Source organism: Dreissena polymorpha, chromosome 1, assembly GCF_020536995.1.
Source record: "Dreissena polymorpha isolate Duluth1 chromosome 1, UMN_Dpol_1.0, whole genome shotgun sequence".
NCBI classification, from domain to species: Eukaryota; Metazoa; Mollusca; class Bivalvia; order Myida; family Dreissenidae; genus Dreissena; species Dreissena polymorpha.
This window is the reverse complement of record NC_068355.1, coordinates 107,139,332-107,161,261: the sequence shown is the minus strand read 5'-3', so window position 1 is coordinate 107,161,261 and position 21,930 is coordinate 107,139,332. Positions and strand designations below refer to the sequence as shown.

The following is a 21,930-nucleotide window of genomic DNA, read 5'->3' as shown; positions in this document are numbered from 1 at the left end:
TGATAAAGTTTCATGAAGATTGGACAATAAATGCAGCCTTTAGAGTGTTAACAAGGTTTTACTATAGCCATATAAGGAAAAATGTCCCGCCCCCTGGAGGCCATGTTTTTCAAGCAATCGTTACCATTTTCGAACTCGTCCAAGATATCATGAAGACAAATCTGACCAATTTTCATGAAGATCGAACAATACATGTGGCCTCTAGTGTGTTAACAAGGCGAATGTTGACGGCGCACGACGTACAACGGACAACAGGCGATCACAAAAGCTCACCATGAGCACAATGTGCTCAGGTAAGCTAAAAAGAGGAGTGCAATTTAAAAAAGAGGAGTGAATGTCACCTCTATGCCACTGTAAATACATTTTTACGATTGTTTAAGTCCGAAGTGGTAACACAATAACGTAATCAAAGTAACGACATATTATTAGTCGATGTTTGAAGTCTCACTCGGGACACGTGCTTACCTGGTCAGTTGCCTACATAAAATATATTTATATCCAGAGTTCCGACTGCCTACCTGCCACGCATAAAGAATGTGAATCGTGAGTAAAGATGTCAAAAGCGTAGGTGTCGCAGAAGTGGCAACTGGTCGGCGGTGAACAGACATAGGTGACGGTATAGTAAACACATTTTTATCTATTAATAAGTCGTGCTTATAAATTACTCGTGCTTACGGTTAAGTAAGTCGTATCGACGAGATAATCAAGTCGTGGTTATGCAGTTTCAGCTGTGTGAACACGATAAGTAATAGCTTCTCTGTAATTTAAACATAATAATGCGTAGTAACGAGATTCCTAACGCGTTACAACGAAACAGTCTAAATGCACTCAGTTGTAGTAAAACAATTGATGAAAAGACTAAGACACACATGCAACATCTGTGTCAAATTAGTTTTGACACTCACTATGATAGGTATTCGTTAACAACACAAAGCAGTAAATGGAAAGATACTGTAGTGTAAAGGGGACTAATCAAGTTTTGCAGAAAAACAAAGGGAAGAAACATTGCACTGATAACTTCCCTTTCCTGTACCAGAAAACATGTAATTATTATAAAATGTGTAAATTATTTCATATACATGTAATAATAAGTGTAAACGTTAAGATGTGTTTGTAAATAGATTTTTTGACATAATGACCAAACGAAAATGAATAATTATTCGATAGTTTGAAATTTCGATCAATTTTACCCGATGCAAATACGGATCAAATCTTTAAAAATAAGTTATGGGTACCATGTTCGTGGTGTTAAAACATATTAACGTTTGTACACGGCATTATTAAAAAGTATATGTCAGGTTATTGAAACAGATCAGTTACTTCTAAACATCCACACGCTAAACCCAATTAATAATCGTTTTTAATTAATAATAAAATAAAAGTTTTGGGTAGCGTATAACAGCGAACAGTTTATTTGCGGGGACTAACATGTAATACAACGTAACAATAAAACGGAGACATATTTTCACAAGATTAATGATTGAATCCCGGGGAAATAAGGTTTTACGCAATGCAAGTTTAAGTTTTGCAACAGTAAATTTGTGTCATTCGTTTCGATGTATTGTGTTTGTAATACAAAAACTAATGAATTGTCTCGGTGTTTGGGTGTCGGACGTTCTAGATTTCCTTAGTGTGTTATTAAATTCGAATGAACTTTCAATGTTGATTGTGAGTCACTCATTCGATTCAATGAGCTTGTATGTTAAAACGAATGCATTTTTAAAGTGTTTGTTATTTGTATTAATAATAGACCATCACCATTTTTTTCTTTTGAATGCCTCGTAAATACCTTTCAAACTGTGAATGTTTAAAGGTACGTAATTAAAAAACAACAACAACACAGGTTTATTTATTGATTGCCAATAATAACTTAGTTTGTATTGCCGTTATAACGTGTAAAACAATGTAACTCGAGACTCGAGAGCGTTTATATAAGCCTAAGGCTTTCGATGCAATCGAGCTAAAATAAATAGGTTTAAACTAAAACAATGTAAACGTTGAAGAATAAGATACTAGAATAACAGTTCAGAAGATATGGTACCTGAGCACCCATAAAACCATTTTCTATACTCTTGCATGTACTGTCTGTCTGCAACACACAGCATAAACTTGTTGGTATCGGTGTATCACCAAAAAGGTGTCGGTCTTTAAGCGAGCTAGTTTCTATATATTTGAAAATGAACTAATTGGAATACACATTTTTGTCATACAACGTTCTTAATTTGAAACAAAATCAATTGAATTGGTCATTATGTAAACTGTTGTTTGTATTTCATTAGCTAGTATGTATTTTATGTTAATGCCAATACGCAATTAATTTGGCGTCTTAAATTACATTCGTTTCATCTGTTTCAAGATATCAAATTAATATACAAAAAATGTACGTACCACCACTAAAATCATGTTTTGAGAAAGCAGTAGTTACTTTCTGCTTAGCTGACAAGTTCAGTTATCGTTTTTTAGTTGTTCGCGTTAGCGGACAACTAATTTTAAGAGGAAGTTTTGCAAGTCAGTCTGCTGTTAACTACAGTCTGCTGTAAACTACGCTAAGTACAATTACCACTTCATCTGCTGCATCCGCGCATAGTTGTCTTCTCACAGAAATCCAATATTTCATTGTTTTTAGGTGTATCTACTTTCTAGCTTCAAAGGTTTCGTTGTGATCACAATTTGTTATCATTTCCTACCCGAAACCCGAGATTAAATGTATCTGGCATTTGTTGAACAGCATTTTGTCCTGAACAAAGCCTGAATCTGAGATAACAGCGACACTTTTGTGGAAACTAAGGGAACATTTATTTTAGTGAATAATTTTGTCGTACATGTTGTACAATTGTTGACTTGATTTTATGAACTTCGATTCACTATTTAATTTAATAGAAGTTCTATATTAATTAAATTGAATTGTATTCATATTCATATTTTCAATAACAATTTAAAACTCTTAGGTTTAAAAGACATTATGATTTTATGAACAGAGATGTATATAATGTGTTACGACAGGTTATGTTATTTTTTTCTTTCTTTGATATACATTTTCGCATATGTAACGATACAGTAGTTGATGTATCATGCATTTATAATAAAAAAGAAGAAAAGGTGATGTAATGTATTGTAATGTAAGGGCCACATCTTGTATTGTCTTGTTAAAGCATGCAGTCATGAGTTATTTGTATTGAGGATTATATCTGTGTGAATTATGAATAAAGTCATTTGTGAGTTACCCACCGATGAGTTCAGAGCAGACATGGCGAAACACCGTCACAATTTACAGGCCGGACTGGCCTACGAGGGGAAATAATTTTCAGGCCAGTTTTTAATATCATAGGGCCTCAATTTTAATTGTTTAATTCTGGAGGGACATTGAATAATAAATTCAAAAAGTAAACGTAAACATGTGTTTGATTTATGAATGGGCAAAACTAGTGTGAATAGCCTGATTCGAATAAAAAAATAAGTGTAATTTTCAGTTTAGAAAAAATACTAACATATAATAACATTCATACATTATTGAGTTTTATTGTTGTATTTAACACATACTTATTAATATATTTAATACTTTTACATTTTATAATCTTCCATTTCACTAACATGCCATAATAGTATACAAACATAAATTTGAGTGGCGTGTGTTCATTTCAAACTTGCGATTAATTTTGAAAAATGAGTTGCGTCTTAAATTATGCAAAAGCGAATAACTTCAGTGCCTTCAGCGATTTGATCTCATGTGGCTGACGGTATGTTACATAATAACGAAACCGGAGAGTACAAATGAAAGAACATTGTTGAAGCTTTGCAAAAATTGGTTTATCACGATTGGTTAAACTTTAATCTTAAAAACAGTGGAACAGAGCCGTGATCGTTGTTCTATAACGAAAGGATTCGTCACTCGTGGTCGGAATAGAAGCTTTGCGTTTCTTTACTGCTACAGTATAATTACCTCCCTTAGTTTTAAATTTGCCAGGTAAACAATATGAATTTGTAACTTGTTCTTCATAAAGTACGTTAATTGTATTGCTAAAAATAATGTATTAAGCATTTACAAGTATTTGATATTTAAGGAATGTGTCTAGTAAAATCCTGCGTATATATTCGGCTAGTTTCTGTGTAAAAGAAAGGAGAAATGCTGATCGGTAATCTCCGTAGAGTGCGGAGGGAATTCGGAAACGTCGGTAGTTTCCGGATCGTGTCTTTCCGTTGGCTAGGTGGCGCTCTGTTCGCCAGTATATAAAGACGCGTAAATCGGCAAAATGGGGAAGTTCTCCTGTGTATGCGAGCGGATCAACATCTGAAGAAAAGGGACGTTACTCTAAAGAACAGTGCTCTTAAGCATTTGGGTGTTTACGTTGACTTCGAGTCTACGGACGTCGTACAAGGCAGTGCCGGAAGCTTCACCTAAGGCCTTGGGGTAGCTTCACGGAGGCGGTAGCCAGTAGCTTCACGGAGACGGAAGCAGGTAGCTTCACGGAGGCAGAAGCCAGTAGCTACACGGAGGCGGACGTTAGTAGCTAGACGGAAGCCGATAGCTTCCGGATTGGTGAAGGGTTGCGGCTTTCTTGAAGCTGGGAGTAATAGGAAGCCAGAGGGTTCGTTGAAGGCATCGGTCCCCTCTTCTGTCGCATTGTAAATATTCGTAGCGACTCGATTATTTTAAGTTTTTATTAAAAGGCAGGCAGCCCGAGGAAAATTATTCATTACACTGTTTATTGTACTGAATGAAATATTTAGCCTTCCGAGGACTTTGGAAGGCACCTCGTGAGTTTAAGGTCGCGCACACAGCGCTCGGTGGCGGCCTTAGGAAGTCGGCGGCTCGCGCTACAGTTTATTATATAATGTATGTGCGATAGCTGTAACGACAAAAGTTGTACACGGTCGAAATTGTTAAATGTCTTAGGAAAAGGCGAAAAATATACATTAACATAACGACAGCCTGTTATTTTTTGTCACACGAAATATTAAAAAAGACTATACGCCTTGATCACGGCATTATTAGAAGATTTGAACAGTTCACTGAACTTCTAAATGAGGATTTTACCGTAATGAAAAACTGTTGTTTCACAGCAATTGACAATCTGTTGTTTAACATCAATCTGTGCAATTCACGAAACATTAAGACAGGCATATGATTAAAGTATTCAACCAAACTATATCAATGAAAACATTTAAAAAAAGTGTACAAACTGTTGTTGTGACCACATTTATTAAACATGTACAGATACATAGACTTTAAGAACGATTCAATAGTCCTTCTTAACTTTAATTCATTTGCCTTAAACGATGTCGCTCATAGTATCTTAAGTTTACAAAAAACGCACCAATTTCAATATCTGTAAAAACATTATGAGATGGCAAAACAATAATACCAACTTCCATATCTTCAGATGGGAAAACTGGATAATTGGTATCCTGTATGCTGCAATCCTGCAAATATCTTGCCAAAATCAAATTCTATTACAGAACAAAAAAGTGACTGAGAAGTATTCTTAAATGAGCCTTAGATTCCGTTTCTAAGCAGACGTTTAAATTTTGTCTTTCAGAAGATAAGCTACTGGTCGTAGCCTCATCGTTGAAAATACGCCTCTCGAATAACTGAAAGCAAAACAAACAACAACAGATAATTGCTATTGCTTTTTTAAGCTTGTTATACATTATTATTACTGTTTTTATTGATCGATGTTATATTGGTAAATAATTTTGTAATACAGTTATAAATATGTTTTTATTATGTATATGAAATGAAAAGTGAATACAATTATAAACATCGACAGTTTATGTAAGTTTTGTTACCTAAAGTTGATGTGCAAGAAAAGAAAACTAAACGCATGTACGTAATATGAAAACAATTTTCATGGCGGTTCTATTTAATGGTTTCCATATAAGAAATCTTTAATGGTAGTTTGGATATACAACGGTTCATTTTATCGACTGCTTACTTCACACACTCTGTATGCATCCTCTCTTGACACAATTCACAGTCCACTGAAATCCGACATAAACCCAGTTCTACCTGATACGTATATGCAATGTTGCATGTTTCCAAAAATACATCTGCATCAACTTGTCTTTGATGTTCTAACTTTTCTCTTTCAGCCAATGGTCTTTTCCCTTTTGAGCCTGTCTTACTAGTTGCACTTTTGTTTTTATTTAACTTTGTCCTTCTTCAATAATGCTGAATTAGACAGAATATCATTCCATAACTAGGATTTGGGTTGATTTCAAATTCTAATTGTGAATAAGCTTTATTATGAAGCTTTCTATAAACATAACACAGTTATATGCCATCCATAATGTACCATATCTTAAATCCACATCGAGTATGGAGCACATGCATCCGAAACTTGGTCTAACATATTGTTTCGACAATTAGAATACACATTGGGACGAATCTTTGTCAGAATTTGTATATTGACAATACCTAGTGAGTATTACTCTGAGTAATGTAAAAAATACTAGGTCACCAGGTCAAATCCTTAAAAACTCTTCTTACCATTCCAGAGGCCGCATGTATAACTAAATTTTGAGGAAATTCGGTCATAACACTTACAGGATGAGTTATCTCGGTAATGTGCGCCCCAAAACTTGGTCACCATTTTACTTAGAAAACCTTTGTTACCAACCTTGTTGCTTCTACGTATCCAATAATGTTCGTTCTTAAGCATGCAACTGTATATATATTTCAAGGCGAGATAGAAGAACTATATAAGACCTTTTATTTCGTTCTTATCTTATTTAAACATGTTATCATTTAATATAACTGTTGTATTATTTTTTTGTATAAAATTGCTTGTTTGAAATAAATATGTTTAAGCTATCACTCCAGAGACCACATTTATTACAAAGTTTTTAAGACGCATTGTCTGAATGTTTATTATGACAATGTATACACCCATTTAGAACGTAGAACATATATGTATATATATTTTTTTATTAACAATCTTAATTCAACTTCTTTAATCTTGAAGAAAAGTAACTTATGATTCTGAACCAACTTTTTGTGTTAGAACTACATGTATCATAAATACCACTCCATTGTATTAATTCTTGTATAGTTAGGGTCATTTTGTCATTTGGCTACCATGCAGTAATTGAGCTGTTGCTTGTGGTATCGCCTTTGTCAATTACAATTATTTCCGTGTGAGTGGTACCATAAAATTAGGTAACAATTTGCCACAAAAACTACATGTATTCTGACCCATTGAAAGTTGATATTATAACCTGCAATTTATATGCCTTGATGTACAAATACAAAATGTATAAGCAATTGGGGGGCGTTTTTATTGAAAGTCAAGTTTGCCATATTTGATAATTTTTTAGCCAAAGCTTTTGATAATTGTTTAGCCATAGTTTTGTCTCATTCCCAATCTAATAAAGTACACATTTTCCCAAAATGACTTCCCAAAATTCTCAAGCTGATCGCATCATTAAGTTCAATTCTTTATAAAGCTATATAAGTTTAACCTAATAAAATGTAATGTTTCAGAAACGTTTACTTTTATTTGATTGTATTTGCCAGAGTAAACACAACCTTTGAAAAGCAATTATAGTCAAGCTTCGCGCTTAATCCTTTACCAACGGGCATTTTCCCATTTTCAAAATATTGAAGATAGCTTAAGTCGGTACATTTTCCATTTTAAAAAGCTTTGGCATGCATACACAATTAGGAGTTTCGAGTTGCAATGAGGTGTACCGTTTACTATGATGTTTTGTTTCAATGATTTCTCCTACATTCATGAATATCTAATTCAACTTTACTCTGAGAGTTGTTGAAAACAATACATATTATCGTGCACAATTGGAGTCAGGACTGTTTCCTGGAAAACTGAAAACGGAACTGACCGTTATTAAAAAAAATTGTCTTCTTGTTGTAGTTTTTTTTTTATAGTAAATAGTAACTTGAACATGTCTCTACCCTGCATACAACAATCCCATTACTTGCCAAACATCGTACATTAATCAGTTCACAGATCTCCTTGTTTGAAACGTGAAAAGATTATTTTACGTATTTGGACGTTTTTTTGTTTAAGTTAATTTAATATCTCCACTCTATCATACACATTCCAGTAATGTTTACTAGTTTAAGTTCTTAGACAACAGATTGTATCTGTCATATGAATTATTTCAGATATTTTACAACCCGAAGAAGGTATGTCTGACAGTGTTTTTACGGAAGAGTTGCACCATTTGAGCCCAGGTACTGAGTTCTGCCTGCTTGAATGCTCTGCTGCCTTCCACAAGCTGAGCGAGCGAGAGAAAAAGTACGCCCACTACCTGTCCAGAGCCTGCTGGTATGGTGGGCTCATCATTCTCTATCAGGTAACACGCTAGAAAAAATAGACAGAATCACTCTGGGGATTTTACCACATAAACTGTTCAAGAGCACTGTGACAGCATGAACACGTATTAAAGATGATCTAACAATCTTTTATCGCAAAATAAATTATTATTATCAAACTGTTTTGACATTTGCGGGACAATAAATGGTGGTGATAGAAATTTTACCATTACTAAAAAATTGACTGGTTATTGTTACGATCAATATGATCGCTCATCAAACAGTTGACAAAATAAAATCATGGCTTCCAGATATCTTCCTCTGGCCAAATTAAACACTGAGCTGAAAATGGAGTTTCCCGATCGGACGGGTATTTGGAATATCATATTCTTCCTGAGAAAACTTTATGTGGCTATTCGAGTTGCTGATAAATAAAGATAAAGAAATAAATAAAATTTATAATTAAATGCATCAGAATATAAGATATATGTAAAGAGGCATGTGTGAACGTAGTTATTTTAATACACATCAGTAGTGTATGGGTCACATATGATTGCTCTCTATCTGTATAGGGCAAAGAAAGACAAACATCCCAGTGAAAGATGTGTATACAATTGTTCTTTGGTTTCTATACCATTTATAATCAACAGGTATAAATATTAACAGTTTTGAACAAACATGACTTTTTTATTTAAGGACTGGCCATAGTCTTCCATTGTAAGCTCACCTGAGAACAGAGGCTCATAACGAGCCTTTGTGGTCGATTTTTGCCGTGTCATGCATCGTCAATATATTTACCTTGTAACCAATCTAAGAGTGAGATTTATTTGCCAGATCTTCATGTAACTTGCTTGGTCTGAAAATTTTGTCCCAATTAAATGTTGTTTTTTTAATATTGATCACTTGGTCACACTCTATATAATTCTAGAACAGTCTTGGAGTCACATTTGTGTCGAAAATCAATGAAATGTTGTCAGAATATGTATTCTAAGGATATTTCAACTAACCATGAAAACAGGCTGCCAGGGGTTGGGCCATTTGCCTCTATAAGACACAGGAAAGGAGGGGAGGATTGAAAGTTATCAATTGAAAAATAAGCAACTCCCTGCTTTTTTACACAATCAAATTGAATTTTTTTTCTAGGACAAACGTCTTCTTTGCTTAAATTCTAATGACAGATACAATCATGACCAAAGAGTCAACAGTTATGCTACTAATTGAGATAACCCATTTGTAAGTGAAACACCCTCTTGATTAAAGGAACCCTTGGAGCCTTTCTGTTATCGCAGTTGTTGGTACAGGCCATCATTACATAGGTTTGGTTGGAGGTCATTATACCGGACAAGTGGGTTTTCCTCCGTTTACTCCAGCTTCCAAAACATCACAAACAACCACACCAAAAATAAAAACAAAACTTTTTTTAACAACAAAAAAGCTTGAAATTGCAGCGACTTATTAAAATGCTCAAGGTTTGTGAGTACAGTAAGTTAATTATGTATGAGTTCTTTGACACACTCCGAGAAAGAACATAATGTAGACTCGGGTGCGGAAAGACCTCCAAACTGCGAAATGCACGTACAAAGGACCACTTGGACATCGATGGTCTTATCTCATTTTTTTCATTTCACTGAAATCAATGTTTTAAGGGAAAAGCTCAATATAAAAAGATATTTTTACTTAATTATCTTGAGTACACTATTCGCACATTATTGTTTTTTCCTCATTTGATCATTTTCTTTTTTAATTTGATATAATTATTCGACCTAATTTAGTAGAAATAATAAATCCCAGATTATCATATTGTCCAATAAAAATGTTTGAAATCTATAAACAAATCAACCTTTTTTTTAAGTAGCTCAAAAGTTATATTTTCCACTTTCTTTGAATTCATTTAATTTAAATAAAATATCCACATGCTTGTGATTTATAGAATACGTGGTACAGGTTGACGCCCATTTTAACAGGCATCATAAATTAGTGATCAGCATAATACATTTTCCAACAATCGCATTGAATACCTCTTTTTTCAAATGCAGTGTCATGCAATAAAAAATTGAAGTCCGCCGAAATGTTTTAATTAGTTATGTTTGACAGTAAAATAATGCATGAAAAGTAGCTCGAAAAGTGAAATAGAATCAAATAAAAGTTTGATAATCCTATTCAGTTTGCAAATTTGATATTGCGGTTAGATATGGTGTCCGCCTAACCACCGGAAAGTCTATGGTTTGATCCCCACTGTTGGAGCGTTCTTTATATCTACCCCAAAGACATCAAGTACTTGTTCTAGACAACAGGACACAGACTCGAGAGCGTTACAAATAAGTAGTAAGTACTTTAAATGCAATCGACAAAATACATAGGTTTAATCTAAATTTTGATATGCATTTTACACATAAGAACATACTCTTTAATCAGTTATTCAAAAACATTAACTGGTATGTAAATTTGTATTTAATACTGACTTATTTACAATACGAATATGCTCAAATTGTTTCCTAGCATTCAACAAGAAAAATAGTAAGAACAAAAGGTATGCACAAAATGCCTTAAAAAGGCTATTGACATTGATTTCATTTTCATGTTCACTGATCAAAATATAAATAGTATCAAGATTATCGGTAAAGTTTCAGACCCCATTACATATTTTATTCTTGTCATTAGTAGTTCACATAGTTTTTTCCTGCTAACAACATACATATCTTTTAAAACAGGGTCCCTTGTGTGTCAAACAGCAATTAAAGCATTAAGAGTGTAAAGATTGTAGATAGCGTTACGTTTGGAGTTTTTTTTTAGTTGCTGTGATAATCTTGCAGAATATAAACTATTTTTGTTATACTTTTTAATGTTTTGATAGTTCACTTTTATGTCCAATAAACAATATTAACATTTCTTAACATAAACTAAGCTTATGGTTATGCTATTAATATTTTAACAAATTTCTGTTTGATAGAAAAATGATAGCATTTACGCAAATTATTTAAGTTCACCTTAGAAGAAAGGGCTAATAAGGTGATTTTAGGATGCCGTTATAATGACCGTCGTTCGTCAGTCTGTGGTTGTGTCTGTCCGTTATATTTTCTTCTCCTAATGAATCGCTTGGCAGATTTAAACACATCTGCAAAGGAATGATTTTTAGATGATTTGTATTTAAAGTTATTTAAATTGTTTCGGTGTAATCACCGTCATGTGGGAATTTGGTCGCTGCAGATAAATGTAGATTTTAAAAATGATAACTTTAAAATTCGTCGTCCCCAGGCGTCTCGTGGTGTGCATAGGAATAAGAAGTTAATTTCTTCACAAATTATCCTCTATGATACCGAATGGTCATGGGTTAAATATTCGGTTAGAAACACCCTATGATGGCTCTTTACACCGTTATTCCTTAATATATGCCCATGTGGTCAAAGTTGACCCTGCTCTGGGGTTTCCTTTAAGTACCTTTATGTAGTAAAACCCTTAGACATCTTATTCTCTGTAACATTAATGCCAAGAGGTTTGGTTTAGCTTATGGTTATGCTATTAATATTTTAACAATTTTCTGTTTGATAGAAAAATGATAGCATTTACGCCAATTATTTAAGTTCACCTTAGAAGAAAGGGCTAATAAGGTGATTTTAGGATACCGTTATAATGTCCGTCGTTCGTCAGTCTGTGGTTGTGTCTGTCCGTTATATTTTCTTCTCCTAATGAATCGCTTGGCAGATTTAAACACAACTGCAAAGGAATGATTTTTAGATGATTTTTATTCAAAGTTATTTAAATTGTTTCGGTGCAATCACCGTCATGTGGGAATTTGGTCGCTGCAGATAAATGTAGATTTTACAAATGATAACTTTAAAATTCGTCGTCCCCAAGCGTCTCGTGGTGTGCATAGGAATAAGAAGTTAATTTCTTCACAAATTATCCTCTATGATACCGAAATGGTCATGGGTTAAATATTCGGTTAGAAACACCCTATGATGGCTCTTCACACCGTTATTCCTTAATATATGCCCATGTGGTCAAAGTTGACCCTGCTCTGGGGTTTCCTTTAAGTACCTGTATGTAGTAAAACCCTTAGACATCTTATTTTCTGTAACATTAATGCCAAGAGGTTTGGTTTAGCATGTTACATGATATGGTGGCTGTCTACCTAGTTTGTTAAAATTATACTCTTGGAGTCAAACCTGGCCACACAAGTGTCACAAGATTGATCTAGAGTTATATAGTTGGCTTCAAATCTTGCACCTGGGTTCAAAGTTGGTATCGCCTTAGGAGTTACTAGTTATTATTATATTATTGCAGTAAAAACCCTAAAAATATCTGAAACCACAATACCCATAAGTTTGTTCTTTGGCATGTTTCGGTGACCAGAGGTTTAGAGCTTGGATTTCTGGGACAGGAGTTTCATGCGTGATCTAAACGTAGCAAATTTGACAATAATGTATCTCGAGCGCGTTTTGTTGTTGCCGGAATCCTGGCACGTTGGTCTATGACTTCTGTCGATCTCCGCTATATTTAGATCAACACCGAGATCCCTGGCAATCCCAAGCACCATATCGTCATTATTTTCGTCGCGCTGTTCAGTTATACCGGACAAACGGATGCAGTTTTGACGGCTGTATAGTTCGGCCTTGTCTGCCTTGGCTTCGAGTAAAACAACCCTGTCTTTAAGAAAGGAATTCTCCTTCTGGAGTTTAGTGACTTGCACTTTAAGTCCTACTAGGACACCATCAACAATGGATGTGCCTATAAACTGAAGTTCATCCTGAAGAGTACCAGTCACTTACTAACTTATTTTGTCAAGGTCCGCCTGTGTTAGTAACAACCTACTGGCTGTTTCATCATGTTCGTCAAAATGAGTTCCGATATGCTCTTTGATTGAGAGCATGCTACCTGTCGATTTCGATTTCTTTTTACTAGTGTCATCCATTGGCGATGAAATAAATCTTTTGCGATCAGTTTAGCTGATGTAGGGGTAACCGAGGTTGCTGTGTTCATAACGTACTTTTTTTTTAGTAGTATAGGTGATCGATAATGACAGTGACCGTTGGCGGCTCAACAGAGGTATAGTCAGTTTCAACAAATACTAGTATACTACCCACTATGTGATTTAAAGGCTGTTTATGTAACGCTAACTACCGCAGCGTAACGTCATCAAAACCATCAGAATATAGTAAATGAATTCATCAAATGTGTACCTCAGTTTCCAGAAAGTTCCCTAGAAATATCCGTATTCAAAAACACACAGTTCACACAACAATCTAACATGATAGCTATTTCATTGTTTTAAATTTCCCGAAAATAGTCTGTCACTATTCAACAGGTACCACCTAGCCCGTCATAATCCAGTGTCTTAGTGTGTTGTTCGGGGCTGGTGAAAGAAAGTAAAAATCTATGAAAGGGAAAGTCTATGAAAGGGAAATACATTTGCCAAGGTTGTATTAACTTTATATGAACCCATTCAATATATTTTACTTTGAGGAGAATCCTCTTCTTTGAAGACCAGACCTTTATAAGATCCCTGCTAAAGAATAATAAAATACATACAAAGGAATTCTGTAGCACTTATGCACACGATTGTACTAATTTACTTTTAAATCTGTTTCAAAGAAAGTAGAAGGAAATGCTAGTTATATAACCTGATATGTATTGATCTGGATATCTAGGTATCACCTGAATCTCCAGGGATATTTATTCTGCTGCACAAGCTGTTCAAGATGCAGACCTTTCAAGAAATTCAGGACCTAGCGAGAACACAAGGATGTACGGAGGATGAAATTCAGGTTTGGCTGATAACACCTTCTTGAGTTTTGAAGAGCATCACAAACAAGCGTATTTTTTTACACTAGTCTCTACCGTAAATAAACGTTTAACAACTTAATATCTGGAACAAATAATACATGTACAAATAAAAATGAATACAATCTGATCCAGCACCAAATGCCGGTTCTAATTAAAAAATATGTGCAGAATAAATTTGGTTTTTCATAAAATGTTGAAAAAATTTACTATAAGAAGTGGTTTTAGTTTCAGTTAATGCACTTTTTATTATTGTTTATGATAATTCAACGCAGTTGAGTCAATTTGACTATGTTTATGCTACAACTTGAAGCTTGATTCTAAACCAGCATTTATAAACTGAATATACTACAGCTACAAATAAACATTGGAGGGTAGAGTATAGTCCTGGACTGATTCTAAACCAGCATTTATAAACTGAATATACTACAGCTACAAATAAACATTGGAGGGTAGAGTATAGTCCTGGACACGCATCTAGTGAAGTATTCTACGTGCACAGGGCGTAGTCTTTGGCATGGACAGAATGTATTCTTCGGCATGTACTAAGTGTAGGCTTGGGCATGGACAGAATGTTGTCTTGGGCATGGACAGAGTGTTGTCTTGGACATGGATAGAGTGTAGTCTTTGACATTGTCAGAGCGTAGTCTTGGGCATGGCCAAAGTGTAGTCTTGGGCAAGGACGGAGTGTATTCTTGGGCAAGGACAGGAGTGTAGTCTTGGACATTGACAGAATACCGTCTTGGATATGGACATAGTGTATTCTTGGGAATGGACAGAGTAGAGTCTTGGGTATGTACAGAATGTCATCTTTGACATGAACAGAGTGTTGGCTTCGGTATTGATAGGATGTAGTCGTTGACATAGGCAGAGTGCAGTCTTGGGCATGGACGGAATGTAGTCTTGAACATGGATAGAATGTTGTCTTTGACATGGACAGAATGTAGTCTTGGGCATAAACAGAATGTCGTCTTGGGCATGGGCAGAATGTAGTCTTGGGCATGGACAGAGTGTAGTCTTGGGCATGGACAGAATGTCGTGTTCGACATGGACAGAGTTTAGTCTGGGCATGGACACAATGTCGTCTTGGACATAGACAGAATGTAGTATTAGGCATGGATAGAGTGTAGTCTTGGGCATGGACAGAGTGTAAGTCTTGGACATAAACAGAGTATAGTGTTGGGAAGTGACAGAGCGTAATTAGGCATAGACAGTGTGAAGTCTTGGACATGGACAGAAAGTAGTCTTGGGCATGGACAGAGCGTAGTCTTAGACATAGACAGAGTGTAGTCTTAGGCATGGACAAAAGGTAGTCTTGGGCATGGACAGAAAGTAGTCTTGGACATGGACAGAGCGTAGTCTTAGGCATAGATAGAATGTAGTTTTGGGCATGGACAAAAAGTAGTCTTGAACATAGACAGAGCGTTGTCTTAGGCATGGAAAGAGCGTTATCTTAGGCATAGACAGAGTGTAGTCTTGAACATGGACAGAAAGTAGTCTTGGGCATAGACAGAATGAAGTCTTGGGCATGGACAGAGTGTAGTCTTTGACATGGAAAGAGCGTAGTCGTAGGCTGGACAAAGTGTAGTCTTGGGTATGGACAGGAAGTAGTCTTGGGCATGCACAGAGTGTAGTCTTAGGCATGGACAAAGTGTAGTCTTGGGCATGGACAGAAAGTAGTCTTGGGCATGGGCAGAGCTTAGTCTTAGGTATAGACAGAGTGTAGTCTTTGACATGGACATAAAGTAGTCTTGGACATGGACACAGCGTATTATTGGGCATGGACAAAGTGTAGTCTTAGGCATGGACAGAGTGTAGACTTGGGCATGAACATATGGTGTGCGAACTGGTCCAAAACTTTTCTCAACCGTATCGGGCGGTTAATAAACCATCCGGGACGGTTTAGAAAAGTTTTGGACCGTTCGTGCGCATTAACCGTCTCATACGGTTTAGAATAGTTAGCATATATACAATCACAACAAACAATAAAACAATGGCATAGTAATAAAATGCTGCCACTTGGATTGTTTTTTAAATACTTTCATCTGGGTATTTTTCAGAAAATGAGTCTTTCCATTTGTTCTAATTGCCATATTTTACATTTCTATTTTTGCATCAAAATGTTGATTTTATGCTTACTGAGACATCCTGAAAGTTTCATAACAATCAATCACCTAAAGTACAGGGTGACTCTAGAAAGTGGAACCCTACTTTAAACATGTATTGTGACTAAATAAACCGAATATTTAAACTATGAATATGCAGTTTTGTAAATGCATCCCTTTGTAATGTTTCGTCAAAATTGCTCCTTACAATATGCAGTCATTTTAAAGTTATTAGTGTTTCAATGAAGCACTCTAAAATCCTTTTAAACCTGATATTTTTTGTTGTTATCACACATGATAGCTTTTTGCACAGTTAAAGCATAGTCTAAATATTCCATGCATGGTTTGTTATCCCCCAAATAAATCGCCCAGTACGGTTTACAGACGCATGAGCGGTTCAAAAGTATGTAAACCGTCCGATACAGTTTAGGAAACCGTCCGGAACGGTTTAGGATATTTTTGGACCAGTTCGTACACCATATGGACAGAGTGAAGCCTTGGACATGGACAGAGCGTAGTCTTGGACATAGACAGATTGAAGTCTTGGGCATGGACAGAAAGTAGTCTTGGGCATTCACAGAGCGTATTCGTATGCATGGACAAAGTGTAGTCTTGGGCATGGACAGAAAGTAGTCTTGGACATATACAGAGCATAGTCCTAGGCATGGACAAAGTGTAGTCTTGGGCATTGACAGAAAGTAGTCTTGGACATGCAAAGAGCGTAGTCTTAGGCAAGAACAAAGTGTAGTCTTGGGCATTGACAGAAAGTAGTCTTGGACATGCAAAGAGCATAGTCTTAGGCAAGAACAAAGTGTAGTCTTGGGCATGGACAGAAAGTAGTATTGGAGATGGACAGAGCATAGTCCTAGGCATGGACAAAGAATAATCTTGGGCATGGACAGAAAGAAGTCTTGGGCATGGACAGAGTGTAGTCTTGGGCATGCACAGAGTGTAGTATTGGGCATGGACAGAGTGTAGTTTTGGGCATGGACAGAATGTAGTCATGGGCATGGACAAAGTGTTGTATTGGGCATTGACAGAATGTAGTATTTGGCATTGACAGAGTGTAGTCTTTGACATGTACAGAATTCAGTCTTGGGCATGGCAGAGTTAAGTCTTAAGGATGGAAAGTCTTGGGCATGAAAAGAGTGAAGTCTTTGACATGTCAGAATGTAGTCTTGCGTATGGACAGAATGTTGTCTTTGACATGTACAGAATGTAGTCTATGGAATGGACAGAGTGCAGTTCTTTGACATGTTCCGAATGTAGTCTTGGGCATGGACATAGTGTAGTCTTAAGCATGGACAGACAGAGTGTAAAGTGTAGTCTTGGGCATGGACAGTGTGTAGTCTTTGACATGTACATATTGCAGTCTTGAGCAAGGACAGAATGTAGTCTTGGACATGTACAAAATGTAGTCTTGGGCATGGACAGAGTGTAGTCTTGGGATATTCTGAGTGTAGTCTTGAGCATGCACAGAGTGTAGTCTTGAGCATGCAAAGAGTGTAGTCTTGAGCATATGCAAGTCAGAATTTTTGTGCATACGCAGAGTGTGTTCTTAGGCATACGCATAGTGTGGTCTTGTTCGTGTTCATAGTTTAGTCTAAGCATAACATACATTTATCAAAACAAAATGGAACTTTCATCAGACTAGATTTTTAGTGCATGATTATTTGTTACAGGCTATAAGAATGTACGTGGCTGGGTTCTTTACAAATTTTGGGAATTACTCGTCGTTTGGAAACATCAAGTTTATACCCGACTTTTCAAAAGTACGTAGCGAAGGTTTTACAATAGCTTAAAATGTGTTTATCTTTTGCACATTTCTGTTTTTCACTTTAAAAGTTATTTTTGTTAATATATTGTATATTGAAACCATTACTGTCTCATAATAACATGCATATATTAATACCGCTCAGTTTCTTTTTAACTATGAAACAAAGAAGTCGATTAATTGTTCCGGATAGATAGCACATTAGCGGCAGTTTGCAATTGGATTGTTCTTTTTAAAGTGCATAAAAGTATAATAGAAAATTATATTTGTAAATAAGTGTTATAACGTTCCATGACTATATGCTACCACATGCTATCTGCTTAAGCGATAATAATTGGATGCCTTTTTGTAGACATTGTGGCAAGAAACTCGATTGAATGTAAACAAATATGATACCTTCTTTAAGGAAACGTTTAAGCGTCTAGTAATGCAAAGTGAAGCAGGAAAGAGAGATCCTGAGGTGATGGAAGGGCTGTGGAACTCTCTGTCATACCGCATGTACTCTCTGGAGAAACGACATCGCAAGATCGGTCTTGGCCCCATGGTAACCTTTGACTGTCCTTCTTGTCTCTTATGTCAGTCTGTATCAAAATTAAAGTACATGTAAGACACGGTGGCTATGGTCACCGTATGGTTACTGCAGAAAATAAATGATACTTTCTTACTGAGTGGAGAGGCACTGTGAAGTTACTGGAAGGTTCGAAATATACTTAACTTGTAAACTTCTTCAAGTGTAGAAGTAAGGGGTATTTATTTTTCAGTTCAAATTTCATTTTTAATGTCATGTGAAAAAGAGGTATGCATGGGCAACGCAATAATGGATCTACGGTGGAAAATCTTACCGAACGTAGTTCGAATTGTCGCAAAGACAAACTGGTTTTTACTGTTTATGTTGTTTAGGATACTATGTAATATCCAAAGTTGTTTGCTTTAAATCTTAAATTTGCCAAGATCTTGATTACCATGTATACATTTGTGCATTTTTGACGTTGGTGGTTTACAGTTTAATAGAAAAACACCTTTTTGCTAACGATCAAATTCACATAACACCTTTAAATGTTGGTAAAGTATACTCCAGCAAAATTTTGTCGCTCGCGAACAACTGAGATTAAGAGCAAGTTTTGCTAATGAATCAAAACATTATTACTGCCAAATCCGCACCGAGAAATAATTCGCGGCGCTGTTTCAGTTCTTGAACTACAATCATTTACAAATTGGCTCATTATATAAATATCGTGTTAAATGAAATCATTGTGAAAGGATCGTATATTTAAACTGTCAAAAACAATTTTTTAGCTATTTGTGTCGCGGTAAGTTTATGAATGATTAAAATAGTCAACTACGTGCTTAGTCAGTAAAGTGGTATTTTGTGCGTAGCACAGTTCATTCCAGATCTGTAGCTTTTAACAGATCAAGGAAAATAAAACGACTGCTGATCAACAATCGGTTTTGAGATTTCAATACACTATCATGCGTCTTTTGCGGCATAACTTCGTTGTAAGTAGTTGACTGATTTCTGGTAGTACAGCGGGGTCTGATATGGCTGGAAAATCCGCAGCAGGACTTCTAAATGAACTTTGAAATTCACACATACACGTGCGCAGATGAGGCTTTTTGTTACCAACCTTTATACCATTCGTGACAATCGGAAATAATTTATCAATTTTCGCTAGAACTCAGCAGAAATACAACAAAATTGTGTGGTTTGATCGTTTTCGATATTATTGTGTGTGTTATATGTATTTAAATAATGCTTCGCATTTTGACTCGGTACTTAATCGTCCGGGGGCGACACAATGGACTTTCGCTAAACGTTGATAACACAGTTTTGCTTCCAAGATGAGGAAACAAAACTACCGAAAATTTTTAGTGTCATGATAAGACGGAAATCGTTTCATTTTATAACCACAAATGTTTGCCGTTCTCTTCAGTCGGTATGGAAATCGTTCTTGAAAGAGTGAACTTCTACCGAAATTTGCCAGTTTTCTATAAATAACACAGTTTGACTTCAATTTTCTATAGAAGATTATTGTGCTAAGATGTTCCATTTACAAGAAACAAATGTATTTGTATAGACCCTCGTCATGCGAAAATGGGTCTTATACCAAATGCGGCTAGCGTAGCTATCCTCCAGCCTGCGCATCTCGAAGTAAGTCAGGAGATACCAAATGAGACCACGGAACCTTGCGTTATGTATAGCGGACAGTGCAGCTCCTGACCAGACTGAGCTACTGCGCAGTCATGGGTCAGCTCCGCTAAGACCCATTTTCGCATGACGCGGCTAGAAAATATGGTTTGGATGTGTCGAAAGAAAACTGCATGATAGTCAAATATTTGAATATCATATATTTCTATGGGGAAAACATAAACCAATAATGAGAAAATTGAGGACACAAATGATGTTATCCCCCGTAGTATAATTTTTATAAATGAACATTTACAGTGTGGTTTGAATAAACGTGCAATTAATAACACAAATTTCAAGCAAGAAATATGCGACAAACAATTGAAAAAAGCAACAACAATTTAAATATTTGTGTTTATTTAAATTATTTAAAGCTTATTTTTCTAACTTTATTTCAAAGTCAGAATGTTATAATTTAGCGTTTCCGATCGACACAATCGCCAATGGCAATTACATCTGTCAGCTGGCGATTAAAGTTGATAATGTAAAAGAAAATGGCGATTGTCAAAAAATCAAGGTAACTCTATAAATGATAAAGTATTCAGAGCTTACCAGAGCTCGGTCAGCAGCTGGAGCATGCACGTCGCGAACGGGGCTAGAGTCACTCGCAGAAAAATTTCTTGAAGACTCCGAAGAATCGCCATGTGGAATGGTAGTTGTCCGTAGATAGTGGATATGGAACTTCCTCGGCTCTGTTAATCAAGCGAGTACCATCATCCCTCGACCCGGACGTCCTCTCCTGCTGACTTTGCTGACTTTTGTTTGCGATATAACGTCGAAATCGTTGTAAATCGGGAATTGTTTATCGGCAATTTCATTTCTAGCTCCATATCGATTAGACGCTCAATGTCGATTACGGTTCTCGGTTTCAGGTTTTCGGTAACTCTGAGGCGCGGAACCTCAAAGTTGGTTAATAGCGTAAGGTGAAGGACGGATCATCGTACACGATTGAAATAAACATTCAAACATAACGATTATATTAGTGTTTGGTGTGGACAAAAAGACAAATCTGTGTTGTTAGTTGATAAACTTGTATTTGTTTATTGTACTAATGCGGATTATGTTCGGTAGCTGGGGTATTTCGATACTTTTACTGTTGTAAAAATCGGCACTGAACGTTTGGTCAGATCGAAGCCGACCTAGCATTTCTATGAGTTCGAGAAGTTTTTCCTGTAGTTTATGTTGGCAAGTAGCCGTTCGTGGTCATTTTTCGTCACGAGGCATCCTTTCCCAACAAAATGGTACATAGTTTACAAAAATCGACCGCCATTTAGGCACTTAATGGCTTAAAAATGTTGATGTTGGTGATTTTCCTGTCAAGAGATACATACCTTGTTAATATATATTATATCAGAATTTTTGACGATGCTGCGAAGCTATCATACCATGAAAAAATTCTTCACAATGGCGACCTATGTAAAAGACCGAGTCAGTCCGATTGAGATAGCTCGATTTTTCTATTTGGCATACCTCGCTGATTATTATTGATAAAGGTAAAAGAAGCTCAGCTATAAATAGCACAGCATATTCTGGGAAAAAGATTTAATAATAGTTTGAAAACGTTAATTTTAAATCAGTTATATTCAATCCATTATATTTTTATAGATCAATTAAACATCTATGCATTTTCTGTATTGTATTTGACATTTGTGGTGATTCTGTAAATAAATTGCGTATGAAAACGTGTATAATTAACGTTTAACGCGATAATGAGTGTAAAGATAACGAATTATTTCGAACCTGCCATTTGTAAACGTTAAAGCGAGTATGGTATAAAAACAGCATAATAGCCGTGCGACATCTATGAAACTCG

The 21,930-nt window shown here is 35.9% G+C and overlaps 2 protein-coding genes across 2 annotated transcripts in view; one reads left to right on the top strand and one right to left on the bottom strand.

Annotated features, from left to right (window-relative positions):
- LOC127865239 (E3 ubiquitin-protein ligase RNF185-like) overlaps positions 1-21,930 on the bottom strand; it is a 422,044-nt gene that overhangs the window by 50,651 nt on the left and 349,463 nt on the right. The gene's annotated exons all lie outside the window — the stretch shown is intronic.
- LOC127843730 (dipeptidyl peptidase 3-like) overlaps positions 497-21,930 on the top strand; it is a 42,917-nt gene continuing 21,483 nt past the window's right edge. Inside the window, exons 1-5 of the mRNA XM_052373506.1 lie at positions 497-616; positions 8,123-8,313; positions 13,921-14,037; positions 17,841-17,930; positions 18,339-18,476. Coding sequence (XP_052229466.1) covers positions 8,146-8,313; positions 13,921-14,037; positions 17,841-17,930; positions 18,339-18,476 — 513 coding nt within the window. The 5' untranslated portion in view covers positions 497-616; positions 8,123-8,145. The remainder of the gene's footprint in view (positions 617-8,122; positions 8,314-13,920; positions 14,038-17,840; positions 17,931-18,338; positions 18,477-21,930) is intronic.